We start from the raw sequence: 20,584 nt of genomic DNA, 5'->3' as shown, positions 1-20,584 counted from the left end.
TTTGTCCAGGTGGGAAAGGGCAGTGTGGAGTGCAATAGAGATTGCATCATCTGTGGATCTGTTTGGGCAGAATGCAAATTGGAGTGGCTCTAGGGTTTCTGGGATAATGGTGTTGATGTGAGCCATTACCAACCTTTCAAAGCACGTAATGGCTACGGATGTGAGTGCTACGGGTCTGTAGTCATTTAGGCAGGTTGCCTTTGTGTTCTTGGGCACAGGGACTATGGTGGTCTGCTTGAAACATGTTGGTATTACAGACTCAATCAGGGACATGTTGAAAATGTCAGTGAACACACCTGCTAGTTGGTCAGCACATGCCCGGAGCACACGTCCTGGTAATCTGTCTGGCCCCACAGCCTTGTGTATGTTGACCTGTTTAAAGGTCTTACTCACGTCGGCTACGGAGAGCGTGATCACACAGTCGTCCGGAACAGCTGATGCTCTCATGCATGCCTCAGTGTTGCTTGCCTCGAAGCGAGCATAGCTCGTCTGGTAGGCTCGTGTCACTGGGCAGCTCGCGGCTGTGCTTCCCTTTGTAGTCTGTAATAGTTTGCAAGCCCTGCCACATAAGACGAGTGTCGGAGCCGGTGTAGTATGATTTAATCTTAGCCCTGTATTGACGCTTTGCCTGTTTGATGGTTCGTCGCAGGGCATAGCAGGATTTCTTGTAAGCTTCCGCGTTAGAGTCCCGCACCTTGAAAGCGGCAGCTCTACTCTTTAGCTCAGTGCGAATGTTGCCTGTAATCCATGGCTTCGGGTTGGGGTATGTACGTACAGTCACTGTGGGGACGACATCCTCGATGCACTTATTGATAAAGCCAGGGACTGATGTGGTGTACTCCTCAGTGCCATCGGAAGAATCCCTGAACATGTTCCAGTCTGTGATAGCAAAACAGTCCTGTAGTTTAGCATCTGCTTCATCTGACCACTTTTTTATAGACCGAGTCACTGGTGCTTCCTGCTTTAATTTTTGCTTGTAAGCAGGAATCAGGAGGATAGAGCTGTGGTCGGATTTACCAAATGGAGGGCGAGGGAGGGCTTTGTATGCGTCTCTGTGTGTGGAGTACAGGTGATCTAGAATTTTTTTCCCTCTGGTTGCACATTTAACATGTTGATAGAAATTTGGAAGAACTGATTTAAGTTTCCCTGCATTAAAGTCTCCGGCCACTAGGAGTGCCGCCTCTGGGTGAGTGGTTTACTTGTTTGCTTATTTCCTTATACAGCTGACTGAGTGCGGTCTTAGTGCCAGCATCTGTCTGTGGTGGTAAATAAACAGCCACGAAAAGTATAGCTGAAAAGTCTCTAGGCAAGTATTGTGGCCTGCAATTTATCACAATATACTCTACTTCAGGTGAGCAAAATCTAGAGACTTCCTTAGATTTCGTGCACCAGCTGTTGTTTACAAATACGCACAGACCACCCCCCTTGTCTTACCGGAGTGTGCTGTTCTATCTTGCCGTTGCAGCGTATATCCAGCTAGCTGAATATCCATGTCATCATTCAGCCACGATTCCGTGAAACATAGGATATTACAGTTTCTGATGTCCCGTTGTTAGGATATTCGTGATTGTGCCTCGTCTTATTTATTGTCCAATGATTGCACGATGGCGAGTAATATTGACGGTAATGGCAGCTTTCCCACTCGCCATCTCCGGGTCCTGACCAGGCTCTTTGTCCTCTGTACCTGCGTCGCATCCTCTTGCAAATAACGGGGATGTCGGCCCTGTCGGGTGTTTGGAGAATGTCTTGTGCGTCCTCCTTGTTGTAGAAAACATCTTTGTCTAATCCGAGGTGGGTGATCGCTGTCCTGATATCCAGAAGCTCTATTTTGCCGTAAGATACGGTTGCAGAAGCATTATGTACAAAATAAGTTACAAATAACGCAAAAAACCATACATAATAGCACATTTGGTTGGGCGCCCGTAAAACTGCTGCCATTTCTTTCGGCGCCATTTTAAACAGCATCTCTGCATCTCTGTGTGTGGAGTAAAGGTGGTCTAGGATTTTTTTTCTCCCTGTTTGCACATGTGACATGCTGGTAAAAATTTGGTAAAACTGATTTAAGTTTGCCTGCATTAAAGTCCCCGGCCACTAGGAGGACCGCTTCTGGGTGAGCATTTTCTACTTTGCATATGGCCTTATAGAGTTGGTTGAGAGCGGTCTTAGTGCCAGCTTCGCTTTGTGGTGGTAAATAGACGGCTACGAATAATACAGATGAGAACTCTGTTGGTAGATAGTGCGGTCGACAGCTTATCATAAGGTACTATTCCTCAGGAAAGCAATACCGCGAGACTTCTTTAATATTAGACATCGCGCACCAGCTGTTATTGACAAAAAGACACACACCCCCACCCCTCGTCTTACCAGAGGTAGCGTCTCTGTTCTGCCGGTGCATGGAAAATCCTGCCAGCTCTATATTGTCCTTTTCTTCATTCAGCCACGTCTCGGTGAAACATAAGATGTTGCGGTTTTTAATGTCCCGTTGGTAGGATAATCTTAATATTAGGCCATCAATTTTATTTTCTAATGATTGCACGTTAGCAAGAAGAATGGAAGGCATTGGGAGTTTACTCACTCGCCTCCGGATTCTCAGAAGGATCCCCAATCTGCGCCCCCTTTTCCGGCGTCATTTCTTCACGCAAAAGGCGTGGATCTGGGCCTGTTCCAGTGAAAGCAGGATATCTGTCTTGTCGGAATCGTTAAAGGAAAAAGTTTCTTCCAGTCCGTGGTGAGTAATCGCTTTTCTGATGTCCAGAAGTTATTTACGGTCATAAGAGGCGGTAACAACAACATTATGTACACAATAAGATACAAATAAGTTACACAAAATGCAAAAAAACGGCAGTGTGGGAACAGAAGCCACCATCCTGCAGCTCCATATTAGCTTTAATTGCCGATCTGCGACGAGACTTCGACCACCCAGTCAGCGGACAAGAAGCGGCCAGCCGACTGTTCAACATCCTCTAAGGGGCGAGACCAATGGCTGACTTCGCCATTGAGTTCCGCACCCTCGCCGCCAAGAGTGGGTGGAATACGGAGACCCTGTTCACCGCTTTCCACCAACTCCATCAAGGATGAACTGGCCTCTCCGGAACTGGGAGAGGACCTTGAGTCCCTGATAATGCTGGCAATCTGGATCGACAACCGCCTCCGAGAACGCGTGAGACAGTGCCTTTTTGACACCACCCCAGTATCCTGATTTCTTGAGCACTCCAAGCCCCCCGAACAGAGCATTGAGGAGCCCATGCAACTGGGACGCACATGTCTGAGCCAACAGGCGCATGTGCGAAGGCTGTTGCCTATACACGGGAGGTCTCGGTCATCTCCGTGCTACATGCCCAGAGCAGACGGGAAACACCAGGGCTCGCCAGGACAAGGGGAGACCCTGACGAGCTGTGTAGTTACCTCCCGGGTACCCAGTCACTATCTGTCACTACCCGCAACCTTCCACTGGGACAACCGTCAGCACAAGATTCAAGCCTTCATGGACTCCGGGGCCGCGGATAAGTTCATTGATCAGGACCTTGCCAGAGAATTACAAATCCCCTGCGTGAAGTGTCCCATCCCATTGGCTCCGGTCAGATGGAATATTAGACCAAGCCCATTCTACTGCAGGTTGGGGTGAACCACTTATTTTGATCACTGCTCCTGAGAACCCCCTTATCCTAGGGTACCCCTGGCTAGCGCTACATAACCCACTATTCTCCTGGTCCATGGGACACCTACTAGACTGGAGCCTCGTCGTGTCCTCCTGCATCCATTTAAGACCAAGACTTCTCCGCTCTCCCCTCCGGAAGGCCTTCAGTAAGAGGCAAGCCACCACCCTTCCCCCCATGGTCTATACGACTGTACCATAGAATTCTTACCCGGCTCCACAACTCCCCGGGCCGTCTGTACTCCCTCTCGACCCCTGAAGCAACAGTCATGGATAATTACATCCGGGAGTCGCTGGAGGCAGGTTTCATTCGCCCCTCTACATCCCCAGTTGGTGCAGGCTTCTTCTTCGTGGGTAAGAAGGATGGAGGCCTGCGTCCTTGCATCGATTACAAAGGGCTGAACCGGATTACGATCAAGAATCGTTACCCCCTATCCCTGACGTCCGCTGTCTTGGAATTGGCCCAAGGTGCCCAATTCTTCACCAAACTAGATCTCCACAACGCTAACAATCTGGTGACTATCAGGGAGGGAGATGAGTGGAAAGCTGCCTTTAACACCCCTACTGGTCACTATGAGTATTTAGTCATGCCCTTCAGATTATCGAACTCACCGACAGTCTTTCAAGCATTGGTCAATGACACTGTTAGGGATATGTTGAATCAGTTCTCTACCAAATGGACCCTGTAAAGGTTGAGGCGGTCGCCGACTTGCCCCATCCCACCTCACTAAAGCAGGTCCAGCGGTTCCTCGGGTTTGCCAATTTTTACAGGTGTTTTATATGCAACTTTGGTGTGGTGGCAGCGCCTCTCACGGTCCTAACCCGCAAGTCCCAGCCTCGGACACTTGAGCAGGGGCGGTCCTTTCACAGCGGAACAAGGAGGACAAGAGTGTGCAAAGCTGTCATCAAGGCAAAAAGTGGCTACTTTGAAGAATCTCAAATATAAAATGTATTTTGATTTGTTTAACACTTTTTGGTCACTGCATGATTCCATACGTGTTATTTCAGAGTGCTGATCTCTTCACTATTATTCTACAATGAGATTGAATATGTCCATGAACACTCCAGCCAGCTGATCTACGCATGCTCTGAGGACATGGCTTGGGATGCCGTCTGGGTTGACAGCCCTGCGAGGGTTAACACGCTTAGGGTTCTTGGCACTGAAGAATCCTCCCAAAAGGTACTTCCGAGAACCCCATAGGAGGTGGGGTTCATCAAGGTACCTCCTTAGTTCTTGGGGGTTCTTGCAGGAACCTAATTGCCCAACTGAAAATGTGGATTTGAATTTTAGAAAACAGCAGGTGCAGGCACTTAACATTTTTAAGATCTCTTCAATTTAAGGTAAGGTTTCTTGTATTATCTAAATTGATATTGTTTCATGATGATAACATCAATCTTTTCATATTTGTGCAAATGGCTGTGTTTGGCACACTTTAATGGATGTCAATCAAGAGGTGTTGACGGCTATAGCTGTATTGGGCACAGATGACTGAACTGCCCACTTATTTCTGTGTCTGTAGCTTTTTTTTCAATGTAACCTTTATTTAACTAGGCAAGTCAGTTAAGAACAAATTCTTATTTACAATGACGGCCTACCAGGGAACAGTGGGTTAACTGCCTTGTTCAGGGGCAGAACGACAGATTTTTACCTTGTCAGCTCAGGGATTCAATCCAGCAACCTTTCGGTTACTGGCCCAATGCTCTAACCCTATACTGACGAGGAGGCACACAAAGGTATGTACAATTGATATTGATTTTTCACATAGCGTTATGCAGATTACATGTAGACTATCATCTCATTTCTATTAATGGTTTCTCTAAAACCTTATAGGACTCAGTCATAGCAGCCATCTTCCTCCTCCCAGACCTCTTCAATGAAGATCACAGAGGTCTCTACATTATGGACAAGGTATATGTATGAAAACCGTTGTCAAAAGTGAACAGTTTTTTCATTCACATTTACCACAAAAAAAAGGTATGATTACTGTCATGTGCATCATCTGTATAATTATTATTTTTGTGTTCACAGACTTCACCCTTCCTACACTGCTGATGAACATAACTGGAAACCTGTTTGATCACCATGCACTGCAAAATCATTCTGGCTATGGATACAAAGGATATCAACACATTAACACGAAAGAGCATATACTGATTGAACTTGGAGCTCTGCTGGGAGTTTACCTCATATTTTGAATTCTGCTTTGCCACTAAAATCATAATAAACACTGACAAATAAAGGTTTTTGTTATTGTTATGCTGATTTATAATGGGCGAGGTAAAAATGGTTATTCGAGGAACCATTAAAGGGGGTTCTCTTCAAAGAACTTGTAGAGGTTCCCCCACAGTTTCAATGTGAAGAACCCGTAAAAGATCTTCCTGGAATCTTTTATTTTTAGTGTGTACCCTAAGTGTTAAGTACTACAGGGTTCCAGACTAACATTTTCCTCTGCTGTCACTGGTGCCTCTAATTTTGACAGTTGGTGGCACTAGTCCATGATATGGTGATTTGGTCAGACACAATTCATGAGTAATCATCTTATAAATGAATCATAGGGCTTTATTAAGAAGTGTAATAAATAGTCTACTGGGGTAATAAAGAAATGTTTAATCTAACACGTCCAAGCAGTAATGCATGACTCAAGATATTTTGGATGTGTAACCTAATCCAGTGATCGACATGAATTTTGGGTTGACAATTATACTATAGTTGTTATATATTTAGACCTATTGGCCTATGCCCTCCCAATGGCCGGTGCACATTTTGTGTGTGTGCTGCTCAATATCTCAAAGCCAAATCAAATATCTTTGTTGTAAAATAGTTGCTATTAAGCTGAATATTGAAAGTTATAGGAATAAAAATCATATATAGAGAAAGCTGAGACCTTCCTTGCTTCGACAGGGACAAGAGGACGAAGCTTCCAAATGTTTTTCCCACAATTGCATTTTGAACTGTTACACCATCAGAACGCATTTTTTTCTCTCATGCGAATGGGTGATTGGCTCAACACAGCAGCATACCCCATCGAAACAGGAAAAGGGGCAGGGCAGACACTTTCATTACAGGAATCATGAGGATAATGCACGTTATTGTGTGAGCAAATCATGGTTGTAGCAGCCAAAAAATAGGCAGTTTTGAGGGAGGTGACAATGTAGAATGTGCTCTTTCTAAGTTTATATTCACCCTTTCCGCATTTCACAATCCATGATCTTGGCTGTCTAACTGATGTCCTAGTCGGATCAGGTCTATTTGCTGATGCCGCGGTTGACTTTGAGTGTGAGTTTGCGTGCTCAGCTCAGCCAATCAGAAAACTGGGCCGTTCCTTCTTGGTAAGGGGACCAGCCGTTGCCCACTGATCAGCCAAAGGTTCATTATAGATTATTATCAGTGGCGATTTGAGCATGTAAATCTTGGTGGAGCAAAAAATATATATAATTATTCATGCCAGCAAAGCCACTACACTACACTAAACAATACATTAAGTGCACTATAACAGTGACAAACAGTGACCATAAACTGTTAGGGCCTACATAAAGCTGTCCCAACAGCAGTCCCAACACCTTATTTAAAAAAATATATATTTAACCTTTATTTAACCAGGTAAGCTAGTTGAGAACAAGTTCTCATTTACAACTGCGACCTGGCCAAGATAAAGCAAAGCAGTTCAACACATACAACAACACAGAGTTACACAAGGAATAAACAAACATACAGTCGATAATACAGTAGAAAAAGTCTATATACAGTGTGTGCAAATGAGGTAGGATAAGGGAGGTAAGGCAATAAATAGGCCATAGTGGCGAAATAATTACAATATAGCAATTTAACACTGGAGTGGTAGATGTGCAGAAGATGAATGTGCAAGTTGAGACACTGTGGTGCAAAGGAGCAAGATAAATAAATAAATACAGTATGGTGATGGGGTAGTTGGATGGGCTATTTACAGATGGGCTATGTACAGGTGCAGTGATCTGTGAGCTGCTCTGACAGCTGGTGCTTAAAGATAGTGAGGGAGATATGAGTCTCCAGCTTCAGTGATTTTTGCAGTTCATTCCAGTCATTGGCAGCAGAGAACTGGAAGGAAAGGCGGCCAAAGAGGAATTGGCTTTGGGGGTGACCAGTGAGATATACCTGCTGGAGCACGTGCTACGGGTGGGCGATCACCTGGCTATCAGCGGAGCCTTGTCAGGCATCGATACAGTTAAAACATAGCTGATATAGCTGACTTGTTTAAACAAAGGTGGTTTCTACTGACAATTGAGATGTACAAACTATGGCATAAGGGAACGACGAGTTGATAAGAGGCAATCCGTAATTTCGATTAAGACATTTATGAGCGAGCTAGGACAGACGTTGTCAATATAACTATTTGTTCAGAACTTTTGAAATGTACAGTGACAGAATTCAGAACATGGGCCATTCTTACAGTATTCTCCCTGTAAACCAAGTCAGAACCGTAGGATAAATAAAGGGGTCATATAAGCAGACAATGAAAGCTCTTACAATATTCAATGATTACATTTTGCTAAAATAGGCTTTATGCTACATGTGGACATGCACCACCAAGTCAGAACAGTTAGCAAATTAAGAGGGGAAAAGGGACCAAATTATTAGCATGAGGCACATGGGCTACTAACAGATTACTACACAACATACACTTAGTATTACTTTCTTAGCTACAGTATACATATCTCCCTGGCATATTACATAATTTATGCAGCAGCATACAAGACATTTTTCAACTCACCTTGTGCTGTGTTCACTTCCTTCCAAACCACTCATTGTTGAATTTGCGATTTCCAACGTGTTGTGTAATGTTTATGTCCAATGGCCGATGAGCACCGATAAGTTTTATCTATGATTTCTCTTCATTATTTATCTTCATATGATAAGGATGGAAAAGGATTTGCCAGTACATTGTCGACTTGATTCATGATGATGACTGCTAGCTAAGATTTTTAAAGTATGATGTTGACATGATCAGTCCAATCAAAGCTACGTGATTTGATGTCATTTTATCTGTGGCCAATGTCCTTGACCCTTCTTGGATGGGCACTTCTAATGTAACTCTATGGCATCACCCAAGGGGCTAGAATGTTTGAGGTCTCCCCTTAGACTTCGCAGTGATGTAGTGTCCCCATGAGTGACAGAATACTGAGCCAATCACGGTGCAACGCTCCGTATTTTCTGCTGGCTTGCCCCACCACCACAGAAAGCACTGAGCTAGGCTGAAACACCTGCATTTTGTAGCTGCCTTATTCAAGAAAACAAAAAAGAGACCATGTTTGTACATGGCTTTATTAACTCAATGATATATATATATATATATATTTTGACATTGTTTGCAAACTGATATGTGACACGTATTAATGCCACAATAACATGCAAAACAGGCAAGCCCAAAGAATGTTATTATTTTTTTGCAAATGTGGGGCTCCATCACTCTCATTCTTGGTCAAATAGCCCTTGCACAGCCTGGAGGTGTGTTTTGGGTCATTGTCCTGTTGAAAAACAAATGATAGTCCCACTAAGCACAAACCAAATGCGATGGCGTATTGCTCGTGTTTCTTGGCCAAAGCAAGTCTCTTCTTCACATTGGTGTCCTTTGGTAGTGATTCCATTGCAGAAATTCAACCATGAAAGTCTGAATCACACAGTCTCCTCTGAAGAGTTGATGTTGAGATGTGTCTGTTACTTGAACTCTGTGAAGCATTTATTTGGGCAGCAAATTCTGAGGTGCAGTTAACGCTAATGTTAACTATAATGAACGTATCCTCTGTTGCAGAGGTAACTCTGGGTGTTCTGTTCCTGTGGCGGTCCTCATGAGAGCCAGTTTCATCATAGCGCTTAATGGTTTTTGCGACTGCACTTGCAGTTCTTGAAATTTTCCGGATTGACTGACCTTCATGTCTTAAAGTAATGCTGGACTGTCATTTCTCTTTGCTTATTTGAGCTGATCTTGCCATAATATGGACTCTGACTTAACAAATAGGTTTGGTATTCAGAAGATAAACCTACCTTGTCACAACACAACTGATTGTCTCAAATGCATTAAGGATATAAATTCCACAAATGAACTTTTAACAAGGCACACCTGCTAATTGAAATGCATTCTAAGTGACTACCTCATGATGCTGGTCGAGAGAATGCCAAGAGTGTGCAAAGCTGTCATCAAAGACAAAGGGTGGCTACTTTGAAGAATCTCAAATGTAAAATATATTTTGATTTGTTTAACCCTTTTATGGTCACTACATGATTCCATATGTGTTATTTAATAGTTTTGATGTCTTCACTATTATTCTACAATGTAGAAAATAGTAAAAAATTAAGAAAAACCCTTGAATGAGTAGGTGTGTCCAAACTTTTGACTGGTACTGTAGTTACTGCATGACTGACTAAGGCCTCTGTCTGCAGCCAAGAGTTCCATGGATGCCCATTCTGGTAGAGCAAAAGAGAGAAAGAGGGAGCAAAAGAGAGCAAAGGAGAGAGAGAGAGAGTAAAAGAGAGAGATAAATACTGAAGCCAGGACAGGTCTCTTGAGGTGAACCCTTTTGGGTTCCATGTAGAACCATCTGTGGAAAGTTATACCTAGAACCAAATACCTGTAACCAAAAATGGTTCTTCAAAGGGTTCTCCTATGGGGACAGCTGAAGAACCCTGTTAGGTTCTAGGAAGCACCTTTTTTAAAGAGTGTACACACTATCTGGCCTCTCATTCCTCATCCATTTTTACATATGGTCTCTTTGACCTTTACACACCACTATTGCAGGTTTCACACACACCTCAGGTTGGCCCAAGTCTCATACTATATGCAGTCATAAACTAGCTGAACTAATGCTGTTAATGACTCTCTTTCTCACTACACATCCCTCCAGGATACACAGTGAACCTGGTGAAGGAGAACCCAGTGTACGCAGGTCACTACGACCTGCTGCGCATGGTGTTGGACCAGCAGGGTCAGGGAGCCCTCCACAACCTGTTCGTCACCGTGTATGACTGCTCTGGTGTTCAGCTGCAGTCTCGGCAGGGCCTCTGGAACCAAGATTGGAGCGAGGGCTGTAGGGATTGTCATCGGTGTCATGCTGCTACTGCTAGGTAAGTCAATCTTAGGAGTAGGGTGAAGATTCCCCTAGATGTTAATTGTGGGCCAGTTTTGGTTAAGGTTAGGATTGGGGGAGGGGAAGCTGATCTTAGATCTGTGCCTAGGGGAAACTTCACCACTGATCTGAATCTTACACTTGAGAAAGACATACTGGCCTACATCCCCACCTAGTGTTGATTTGGTATAGTTCGTTAGAACTTCAGTGTGTGTGGAGATTTGTGAGTTCCTCCTAGGTTTTCTACTGTTGTCCCTCCTGTTGACCAGTAAAAGAGAACTGAAGCTGATCCCTACAGATGAAAACTCTGAAGAACGTCAGATCAAATCTAACATTGAGATCCCAGGAACTGATTGCAAGGTAACAACAGACAACATTACCATCACATTCATCTCTGGTCATTGCTTTTTTCCATCACACAATATGCTATTTTGATCATAGGTGCCTACACGTATCACACTCAAAGTGGACAGTCTGCTGGGAACAAAAGCTGCTTTTCTACCAATGTAAGATGCCGGTTAGGAAACCAGCAATATTTATTCACCATTCATCAGTATTGTTTTGGTTCACACTGGGCATATTTGGCAAATGGAAAATTGTTGATCCATGCAAAGTAAATATGATACTATCTTTCCCCAGGCTGTACAGAGGTCCGCCAGTATGCGAGCATCGGTATGTTCAGGATAATCAGGGTATTTTTCCTCATACCAATAGCAACAGGAACAGTTTCAACGATTAACCTCTCTGCGCAAGGTAGGCTATATAAGTCTAATAAATCTACTACCTTCATCCACTTTTGACCTGTCAATTAACTTTTCAGTGGCACTGAACTACAGCAACATTTTGAATTTGGTTTCAGAGTGCGCCCACAAAATTACACTCCAATGGTTATGGACAGGCATTTCAAGATCTAAAATTTCAATTAAACTTGTCAACTATTTTTTCTGAAACTTTCACTTGATTAATGTTGCATTGTATTGGTTGTGTGTGTAGTGATAGTATGTTTCTGATCACTCAGGGGTCAATGATGAGCAGATCAATGATGACAAAAACAAGATACTCCTCATGGGGAGAAAATAATTCTCTCAATAACGCCAGGCCCTTGATGACTCTACTCAATCATGTAACAATGTGTAACAGTCATAAACAATCATGACTATGACAAAAAAACAAACTGTTTCTAATGTATATTTTTGAAATCTATCTGGTGAACTCTATTCCTTCATTAACCTTTTTGTGACCTCCAATCCCTCCATCTATCCATCCCTCCTTCTCCAGAGGATGTTCATTCTGCAGGTTCCCGGAGAGGAGCTGGGGGACTATGCCCCCCACCCCTACGCTAAAGAGGGGGACCTAGAGCACCCAGCTGGAGGTCGGTCTATCTCCATCCGAGACCCCCTTCGACCAGGAAAAGCTACTCTACCTGGGCGCCAGGTTCAACACGCTGGCCTCCATTTGCAACACCCCATACCCCAGCGCATCCTAAGCCCACCTTGCCCTCACCCTCTTGGGCAAGAGGCTCTGCCAGGACTGGCTAGTTAGCATGGGCATAACAGGCTAGGTACCGGCCGCTTTCATAGATTATAAATTGAACTGGATCACTCATGCTTAAAAATGAAGTAGAACAGCAAACCTGCTCATGCAAAATCTGGATAACAACAAGCAATGTTAAACTTCTTTTTTTTTTTTTTTTTGCATAAAATACACAGGACTATGGAGATCAATGACCAATACAAAGACCAAGATGGAACTCAGTGCTGGAAGGAAAATAAATGCAATTTACCAATGGATCTTACATGGGCAGTAGCTATGTACAGCTGTGCTGTAGGGAGCCTGGTTGTACATATCAGGCATGCTACATTCTACTCTACTGTACACTGGCCAGGGCCCACTTTGGCTGGATTGACCAGCCAGCAAAAAACAAAAGGATTTCTGCACTGAGAACAGACCAGGGAAGTGAGAAACATGGAGTGGAAAATACTTGAATGTCAATTACTTTTTAGCTTTGATTTTACAAATGCGATGGCTGCAATGAAATAGTGTTATAATGGTGAATGAGAGAGAAAGAGGTCATTCTTTTAACATACCACACCATCTCTTACCCACATACGTCAAGCCAAAAATAGTCTAATGATATTATATATGATGGTCATGTTTAAGATTATTATCAATTAAACACTTGGGCTTTAAGGTTTGGGCTTAGGTCCAGTTGTTTTATTTGGGTGTATATTTTGGGGTTGTCTTTTAATGTATATTCTATGTGGTATGTAAATAAGGGTAATAGCTTTTATATTCATTTTGTTTTATTTATGTAGAAATGCATTCAATCCACTGACTTACAATAAGCAAGAATTGAGTTCTGTGGCATATTTTCATACGTCTCAAGTCACGGTATTAATGAAACAACCATCTTCGCAAAATATGAACTTACTGTAATTTAATGTTAAATTCCCAACCATCAGTAGCATCAACATGTCCATAGCGAAACATAGGCACAAGTGTATGTGTGTGTGTTGTGTATTCACTTGGGAATGTAGCCAGCCTGCAGGAACCAGTGGTAGGCGGAGAGAGCACTGGGTGTAATCTCCTGCTCCACCTGGAAACCTTTCTGTGGGTAGTCACGGATCCTCTCTAGAACACCTGGAACACAAAGTTTACACCTTACTCACAGCATCATACTTATGTCTGTTGTTTCTACACGGCTGTAAGTGAAATGGTTGGCAACGGGGCAACGTCTTTTAGAATATTTGATTCTGAATGCCTTCATACATTCCTGCACTAGAAAGATGACGTGGGCTTAAATATTTATTTTACATGGTCTAAATGCTTTAAGACAACACAAAAGTCCTGGGATTATGGACAGAGTACATACCTAGCATGTATGTTATTAGGTCCGTGGCAGTGCCCACAGTGGGGTGGGGGTAGGCAGAGATGCCCATCTGGGGGGAGGTAACGATGGCATGCGTATGTTCCCCTTGGTCAGGCCACTGGCGCAGGAATGTTGCAGAGACCCTGCGCTCCATAAAGGGCTGCTGGACCAGGATCACCCTGTTGGCTGGGGTAGACATGACAACCACAACCACTAATGGGTACATGACAAAATACACATTGGCATACTGTACATAGGAATCACAGGAGGTTGGTGGCACCTTAACTGGAGAGGACGGGCTCTTGGTAATGGCTGGAGTGGAATGGGATCAAATACATCACACACATGGTTTCCATGTGTTTGATGCCATTCCATTTTTTTCTGTTCAGGCCATTATTATGAGCCGTCCTCCCCTCAACAGCCTCCTGTAATAGGAATACAATATTGGCTTGGCTGAAATGTGTTCCAGTTGTGCTGTCCTGCCCCCTAGCTGTAGAATAACGCTACAACAATAACAGACATTTCATATGAAAGGTTCTCCATCAGTGTGTCTAATGAGGAGAGTCTCACCTGGGATGTTTCTCTCCTTGAGGAGCCTGTATGAGAAGCAGATGTTGTCTCCAGTGTTGGTGGCCTCTGTCTCCAGCAGTATGTTCCCCCTGGGCACTCCCATCCTCAGAGCCACATCCAGGAACACGTCAGCCTCTGGCCTCGACCACACACCTGGACCACACAAGACACACATCAGACATTAGAGACATTGGATAGAAAGATGGTATGTGTGCGTGCCTTTGTGCTTTCTTGCATTTGCAGAAAGAGGGACAGAAAGAGAGAATGATGCTCAGTCTTGCTGACCTGCAGTCTGGTTGCCTTTGTAACCAGTGAAGAGCAGCCAAGGAGCCCATCCTTCCAGGAAGAGAGAAGCTGACCTCTCCGCCACACGCACATCATGGCAACCCAGGCCTATTATGACATCACTCTGAGATCAGACAGGATTATAATGCAATTTCAGATACATAAATTATGACATCACTATGACAGGATTATGGCATTTCAGAGGACATCATGGCATTTCAAATTATGACATCACTGACAGAACATACATGATTATTCAACAGAGGAGACAGCATTGATTGTTAGAAAACCCTGAGAGAAAATCTAGGAGTATGACATCATCCTAAAAGAGGACAGATCATTATGATGTTATTTTTGGTGAAGCCAGAAGAGCATATCATATAATCATATCAAATCAAAAGATAATGGGGAAGGAAGTTGCATCATACTGTTTACAATTCTGATTGCAGTTCATTTTAAATGCATCCAGTCAAAACTTATGTATGTACAACTTGTGTATGTACAATCAGATATGAAGGCTTGCCTTTTCCAGAGAATGGTGCAGACAAAGGTAGTCCCACAGAATTCTGGCCCACTTCTCACTCTCATTGTCCATTTCTCTCACATGCTGGTCTGTGGGAGAGAAAGTCACTTCAAATGCAGAACCAAATGGAATAAACAGCATGATACTGAATGAATCAATACTTTAAAGTAGACATTTTCACAGGTCAACAATGTCCTCATTAAATACATGTGTGGAGAGGAGGCACTCCACCTCACCTCAGGGGAGAACAAACTGAGCTGTAGTGGAGGTCCGTTGCGTTGACAATGAACATGTGACGCAACAGCAGCATGCAGACCACAATAACAGCGCCCTGAGGGCAGGTGTCGTGGGTCATCCTTTAAAAGTACAGACGACTGCAGCAGAAGTGGCTATGCTCAACACACTACACTGCACTGCACTGCAACAGTGTTAAACTCATTAACTTCCGAACATCATTCAGAAGCCATTATAATTGTCGTTCTATTTCTCATTTGTCGCAAGGATGAAAGCTTTACACACCCCAGCGGCTCTCTATCCAGGTCTCTTTCTTTCATCCTGCACGATGCTCTCCCTTTCTCCACTGTTCACCTGTCAATGTTTTCTTACCCAGGATGCACTGCCAATGTTCCGGCATATTCCACTGCAGATTCCACTCTATGGCATTATTGTGATTGGCTAGTCTAAATTATATCCAGCTGCTCAGTTTAACTCTCATTGGCTAATGTACTCTCTTTATCCCGACCGGCTGATTAGGCCTCCTTTCTCTTATTCGATTGGTTGGTGAGTCTCTGTAATGCCGCGTTCAAAACAACTAGGAACTGGTAAATCTCCGACTATAGCGTGTTCAAAAGAACTGGGAACTAGGGAAAAAACGATATCCGATCAGGATAAATCGTTTTGAACGGTCATCCAACTCGGTATTCTAAATCGTAAACTCTGGCATTTCTAGAGCTCCGACTTTCTGACCTGAAGATCACTGATGTCATGATTTGATGAGTGTAGGCTGATGATTGTGTTTCTAAGTGGAGTAGAAAGAAGCAGACACAAATCTGAAAGGTCCCAAAGTGAAAGATCTGTGAGAAAACATAAACAGAGCTCTACTGCTGTTAAAGCCTAGCTATTTCCTGCTAACCTGCATGCACACCCACTCAAGTTTAGATTGGGTGTTGTTGTCACATGACTAGACCCAACCCCATCCACAACACAAGGGCTACATTTTATTCCCTTCTATTCTCTAATGCTTTCCCCTTCACATACATTAGCTCCACCTAGTTTCTGCCATATAACAAGGACAGAGGGATCAGTTTTCTAGAATGAAACCCAGCCATTGTGTGCCAGCCCATACCCTATCTCGTTTGCTCTCAGAGGTCAAAGGTCAGCAGAAACTCGCTGCTGTTTTGTTTTTCAACCAAGAAACACAGAAAAATCCTTTAGCGAATGTGACAGATGCATCACAGTGCGAATTCCTGTCATTATACTGAACAAATATATAAACGCAACATGCAACAATTTAAGATTTTAATGAGCTACAGTTCATATAAGGAAACCTGTTGCGTTAATATTTTTTATCAGCGTAGTTCAAATAATCAAAATGTCTAACATGTACCAGTACTTGCATTTTTGATGAAGTGTGTTTCTAGACATCCCAAGGGGTAAAATGTGTGATGTTGATATAAGGGAAAACACTTAAGTACATATGACATCACAATAACTATCTGATGTCATCAGTACTGACCCTTGTACACAGATCTCAGTACTTGTGTAAATAAAACAATGAGGAATCAGATTTACTGAAACGCATTTATTAAATCAATTCCATTTTTCACAGTTGAATAAATATTTATTTAGTTCTACAATTTAAACAAAATAGCAGGTGCTGAGCAGTGAGGAAAAGGCATGGAAGTCTTTCAGTCCTTTTCCAGGGCAGACCTACCACCTGGTGGGCATGTCCTGCCCACTGCCCTGTCCATGGGTCTGTAGATAGCCATCATATAGCTCCCTGAGGTGCAGGATCAGCTCCTCTGTGTTCTGGCCTGTGAGGGCAGACACAGGGATCACCCTGTGGGCCACGTGGCCCCGGAGGGCCTCAAGGTTTCCCCGAGCCCCAGGCAGGTCCATTTTGTTGGCTACGATAGCGTGGGGCCGGTGGGTGAGGCCGGGCTCGTACTGGTCCAGCTCATAGCGCAGTTGTTGGAGCTGGGTCCAGGGTTCTGGGGAGGACAGGTCCAGGACAAAGAGAAGGAAGCGACAGCGCTCAATGTGGCGCAGGAAGGAGATCCCCAGGCCTCGGTTCAGATGGGCCCCACAGATGATACCAGGAATGTCAGCCACTAGACAGAGGGAGGGGACAATAAACTACAACACCAACCTTCGTGCCCAACATAATATATAACACGAAGATCAAAAACTCCTTTACCTGCCACTTGCTCATGGTCCCTGTAGTTGACAATACCCACATGGGGGTTAAGGGTGGTAAAGGGGTAGGCAGCCACAGCAGGCCTGGCATTGGAAATGGCCCTTAGAAGGGAAGACTTCCCTGCATTGGGAAACCCAACCTGGAGAGGAAGACGCACACCAACAGGTAAATCAAGAAAATGTTACACATTTTTGGGGGATAGAGTGCATACCATTTATATTTCTACAATATTATTTTAACAAGCCCACATTTAATAAGATAGGCCTAGTCAGTGGAGTGAGTCCCTCTTCCGTGTCTCACCAGTCCGGCGTGGGCCATGGTGCGCAGCTCCAGCTGGAGGACCCTGTCCTGTCCCCTCTCTCCCAGGGTGGCCGTCATGGGGGCGCGGTTCTCATTGGACAGGAAGAAGCGGTTTCCCTTTCCCCCCGCCCCTCCAAACACAGCCACGTACTCCTGGTTGTGCTGGGAGAGGTCTGCCACCGTCTTTCCTTGCTCCTTCACCACCGTGCCCACTGGCACCTGCACCATCCCAAAACACCAAACATTCAGTTACACTATTTTACAGTCAGCATTTTAGTATTTGTGGCAATTACATGGCTAAACATTTTTTATTTTTTTTAAATGTTCATATAAAGAGCCCCTAATTTAAAGCAACACCCCAGCTGTAGTCATGGGAACTAACTCACAGCGATGTAGGTTGTGCTGGCGTTGCGTCCGTAGCAGTTCTTACTGCCTCCTGAATCGCCATCGTCTCCTTTGTAAACGGGGGCGACCTGCGCCAGGGATTTCACCTGCAGGTCGACTGGAGGCATGCAAATCACAGATATTCGGAAACAGGACTTGATGGCTTGAAGTACGCATACGAAAACTGTCTCCAATGCCCTGGTTAAAATATCCCTACAAATTAAAAATGTTCATCGGCCTGATTATATCCTTGTGTGATCCTTGAGCCTATTGTGGATCTCCTGATGATCAAAACATTGATCTGAATAGCTAAACGAGAGCAACTCAGAAGGCCAACACATTGTAACCAGATTATAAACGATGTATAAACAGTTCTGTTTGGGAATAGTGCAACACTTGAGAGTGTGACGGTGTCTCCGACACACCTTTGATGATGATGTTCCCACCATCTCCTCCATTCCCTCCGTCTGGTCCACCCCACTCTTTCCGGGGCTCACTGTGGAAGGTGCAGGCCCCTTTTCCACCTGCTCCTGCCAGTAGCTTTACATTGCGGTTGTCCACAAAGTGGCGAGTCTGAACAACAGAGAGAGAGACCCAGAGTGAACATTAACATAAGCTTAGTTAACTAGCCACCTGTAGTCTATATACAAGTCATTGGTCTAAACTCATATCACACTGGACTGGCATAGCCCCAATGTTTCATCTTAACTCATAGTGTCATCAATATTTACTTATCCATGTTTGAGTGCATGATAGAGCAGAAGACCAAGAAAACAAGCAATCTAAACAAACTAGCTAACTTGGGTATTACAAATATAAACAAACCAATGTGTGCTTGGCTAGTGTGATGAGGACAGAGGATATGAGATAGCTATCTGCCTAGTTTATCATGACATACCAGTTTCTTTTCTGAAAGTTCTTTCTTTTTAGAAATTCGAGGCTTGGCGCACCATGCACAGGACGTGCTGACATTCATGATTCCAGTTGTTTTCCTCTGTGTTGCCAAGTTGCTTTTTAGCCCTAGCAACAAGCTGCTATTGAACTCGTGCCTAACGCAAACTTGTGCAAATAGTCGACTTATCTCTTGGACAAACCATCTTCGGCTTTGAAATTTGGTCAATGTAGTTAACATTGCAAAATAATCAAATGTAATCTCAGAGCATAGATCGTAGTTATTTCGTAGTGAGACAGCCAGTGTCGCCCTGACCTCGTTTCGTTAAAGCAGGGATTCCCAAACTCTGTCCTGGGCACCGTTTGGGTTTTTGCCCTAGCACTACAAAGCTGATTCAAATAACCAACTCATCTTCAATCTTTGATTATTTGAATCAGCTGTGATGAGCTAAGGCAAAAACCAAAACGTGCACCCAGGAAACCATGCGTTAGATCAGCTGTAGCCTGCAGGCTAAAGTTAGCTACTATTGCTAGTTAGCGAAGTCATCGTCAATAAACCGACTAGCTAATTGAATCGATAACAAATGACAACAATAATCTAGCTAGAGTTTACACATAACATCGCCATCTGCAACTCTAAGTAAAATGTAGCTTTTAGATCAAATGAGCTAAACGGTACCTATTTTGAATGTCAACTTCAACGAGACCTACCTATGGGAACTACGGAGGGTCAAAAAGCACAGCAAATCACAGCGATGGGTCGACACATTGTTTCTTCATAAATTATACAATACGGATACAAAACCAGCGGAAAGTCGATTTATTTTACATATTAAAACAGTAAAATAAATCGAAGATGAACAAGCAACTAAACATTCATATTTTGTTATACACTGCTCAAAAAAATAAAGGGAACACTAAAATAACACATCCTAGATCTGAATGAATGAACAATTCTTATTAAATAATTTTTTCTTTACATAGTTGAATGTGCTGACAACAAAATCACACAAAAATTATCAATGGAAATCAAATTTATCAACCCATGGAGGTCTGGATTTGGAGTCACACTCAAAATTAAAGTGGAAAACCACACTACAGGCTGATCCAACTTTGATGTAATGTCCTTAAAACAAGTCAAAATGAGGCTCAGTAGTGTGTGTGGCCTCCACGTGTCTGTATGACCTCCCTACAACGCCTGGGCATGCTCCTGATGAGGTGGCGGATGGTCTCCTGAGGGATCTCCTCCCAGACCTGGACTAAAGCATCCGCCAACTCCTGGACAGTGGCGAATTTGCCAATCTTGGTGTTCTCTGGCAAATGCCAAACGTCCTGCACGGTGTTGGGCTGTAAGCACAACCACCACCTGTGGACGTCGGGCCCTCATACCACCCTCATGGAGTCTGTTTCTGACCGTTTGAGCAGACACATGCACATTTGTGGCCTGCTGGAGGTCATTTTGCAGGGCTCTGGCAGTGCTCCTCCTGCTCCTTCTTGCACAAAGGCGGAGGTAGCGATCCTGCTGCTGGGTTGTTGCCCTCCTATGGCCTCCTCCACGTCTCCTGATGTACTGGCCTGTCTCCTGGTAGCGCC

At 44.0% G+C, this 20,584-nt stretch overlaps 2 protein-coding genes across 5 annotated transcripts; both read right to left on the bottom strand.

The window, feature by feature from the left end:
- Window positions 1–12,723: 12,723 nt before the first annotated feature.
- Window positions 12,724–16,140, bottom strand: LOC120060760 (uncharacterized protein SCO4629-like). 4 transcript variants are annotated; one of them, XM_039010173.1, is made up of 6 exons: window positions 15,607–15,960; window positions 15,001–15,089; window positions 14,478–14,601; window positions 14,193–14,345; window positions 13,626–13,808; window positions 12,724–13,393 (listed from the first exon to the last, which is right to left on the bottom strand). In XM_039010173.1, the coding sequence occupies exons 1-6, from the start codon at window positions 15,632–15,634 to the stop codon at window positions 13,275–13,277; spliced, it is 696 nt and encodes a 231-aa protein (XP_038866101.1). In that variant the 5' UTR covers window positions 15,635–15,960; the 3' UTR covers window positions 12,724–13,274. The 4 variants fall into 4 exon arrangements, with proteins under 4 accessions (XP_038866101.1, XP_038866104.1, XP_038866103.1 ...); XM_039010176.1 differs by lacking the exon at window positions 15,607–15,960 and adding an exon at window positions 15,967–16,140 and having other exon boundaries at window positions 12,725–13,393; XM_039010175.1 differs by lacking the exon at window positions 15,607–15,960 and adding an exon at window positions 15,520–15,602 and having other exon boundaries at window positions 12,725–13,393.
- A 641-nt stretch (window positions 16,141–16,781) lies between these two features.
- mtg2 (mitochondrial ribosome-associated GTPase 2) lies at window positions 16,782–19,713 on the bottom strand. Its single transcript, XM_039010172.1, has 6 exons — window positions 18,999–19,713; window positions 18,526–18,673; window positions 18,103–18,218; window positions 17,717–17,935; window positions 17,417–17,555; window positions 16,782–17,330 (listed from the first exon to the last, which is right to left on the bottom strand). The coding sequence occupies exons 1-6, from the start codon at window positions 19,230–19,232 to the stop codon at window positions 16,930–16,932; spliced, it is 1,257 nt and encodes a 418-aa protein (XP_038866100.1). The 5' UTR covers window positions 19,233–19,713; the 3' UTR covers window positions 16,782–16,929.
- Between the last annotated feature and the right edge of the window lie 871 nt (window positions 19,714–20,584).

The sequence above is a fragment of the Salvelinus namaycush genome, chromosome 16 (assembly GCF_016432855.1).
Source record: "Salvelinus namaycush isolate Seneca chromosome 16, SaNama_1.0, whole genome shotgun sequence".
NCBI classification, from domain to species: Eukaryota; Metazoa; Chordata; class Actinopteri; order Salmoniformes; family Salmonidae; genus Salvelinus; species Salvelinus namaycush.
This window is presented reverse-complemented; position numbering and strand designations above follow the sequence as displayed.

What these genes read in the sequence shown, in the direction of transcription:
- LOC120060760 (XM_039010173.1), bottom strand. Translation starts at nt 15,634, where the DNA reads ATGCCGGAACATTGGCAGTGCATCCTGG. An exon ending in TGCACCATTCTCTGGAAAAG is followed by an intron (nt 14,602 to 15,000) that starts GCAAGCCTTCAT and finishes GTCTGATCTCAG; the next exon opens with AGTGATGTCATAATAGGCCT. An exon ending in CCTAATAACATACATGCTAG is followed by an intron (nt 13,394 to 13,625) that starts GTATGTACTCTG and finishes TTTGTGTTCCAG; the next exon opens with GTGTTCTAGAGAGGATCCGT.
- mtg2 (XM_039010172.1), bottom strand. Translation starts at nt 19,232, where the DNA reads ATGTTAACTACATTGACCAAATTTCAAAGCCGAAGATGGTTTGTCCAA. An exon ending in TGGGAACATCATCATCAAAG is followed by an intron (nt 18,219 to 18,525) that starts GTGTGTCGGAGA and finishes GCATGCCTCCAG; the next exon opens with TCGACCTGCAGGTGAAATCC. An exon ending in CCATGGCCCACGCCGGACTG is followed by an intron (nt 17,556 to 17,716) that starts GTGAGACACGGA and finishes CTTCCTCTCCAG; the next exon opens with GTTGGGTTTCCCAATGCAGG.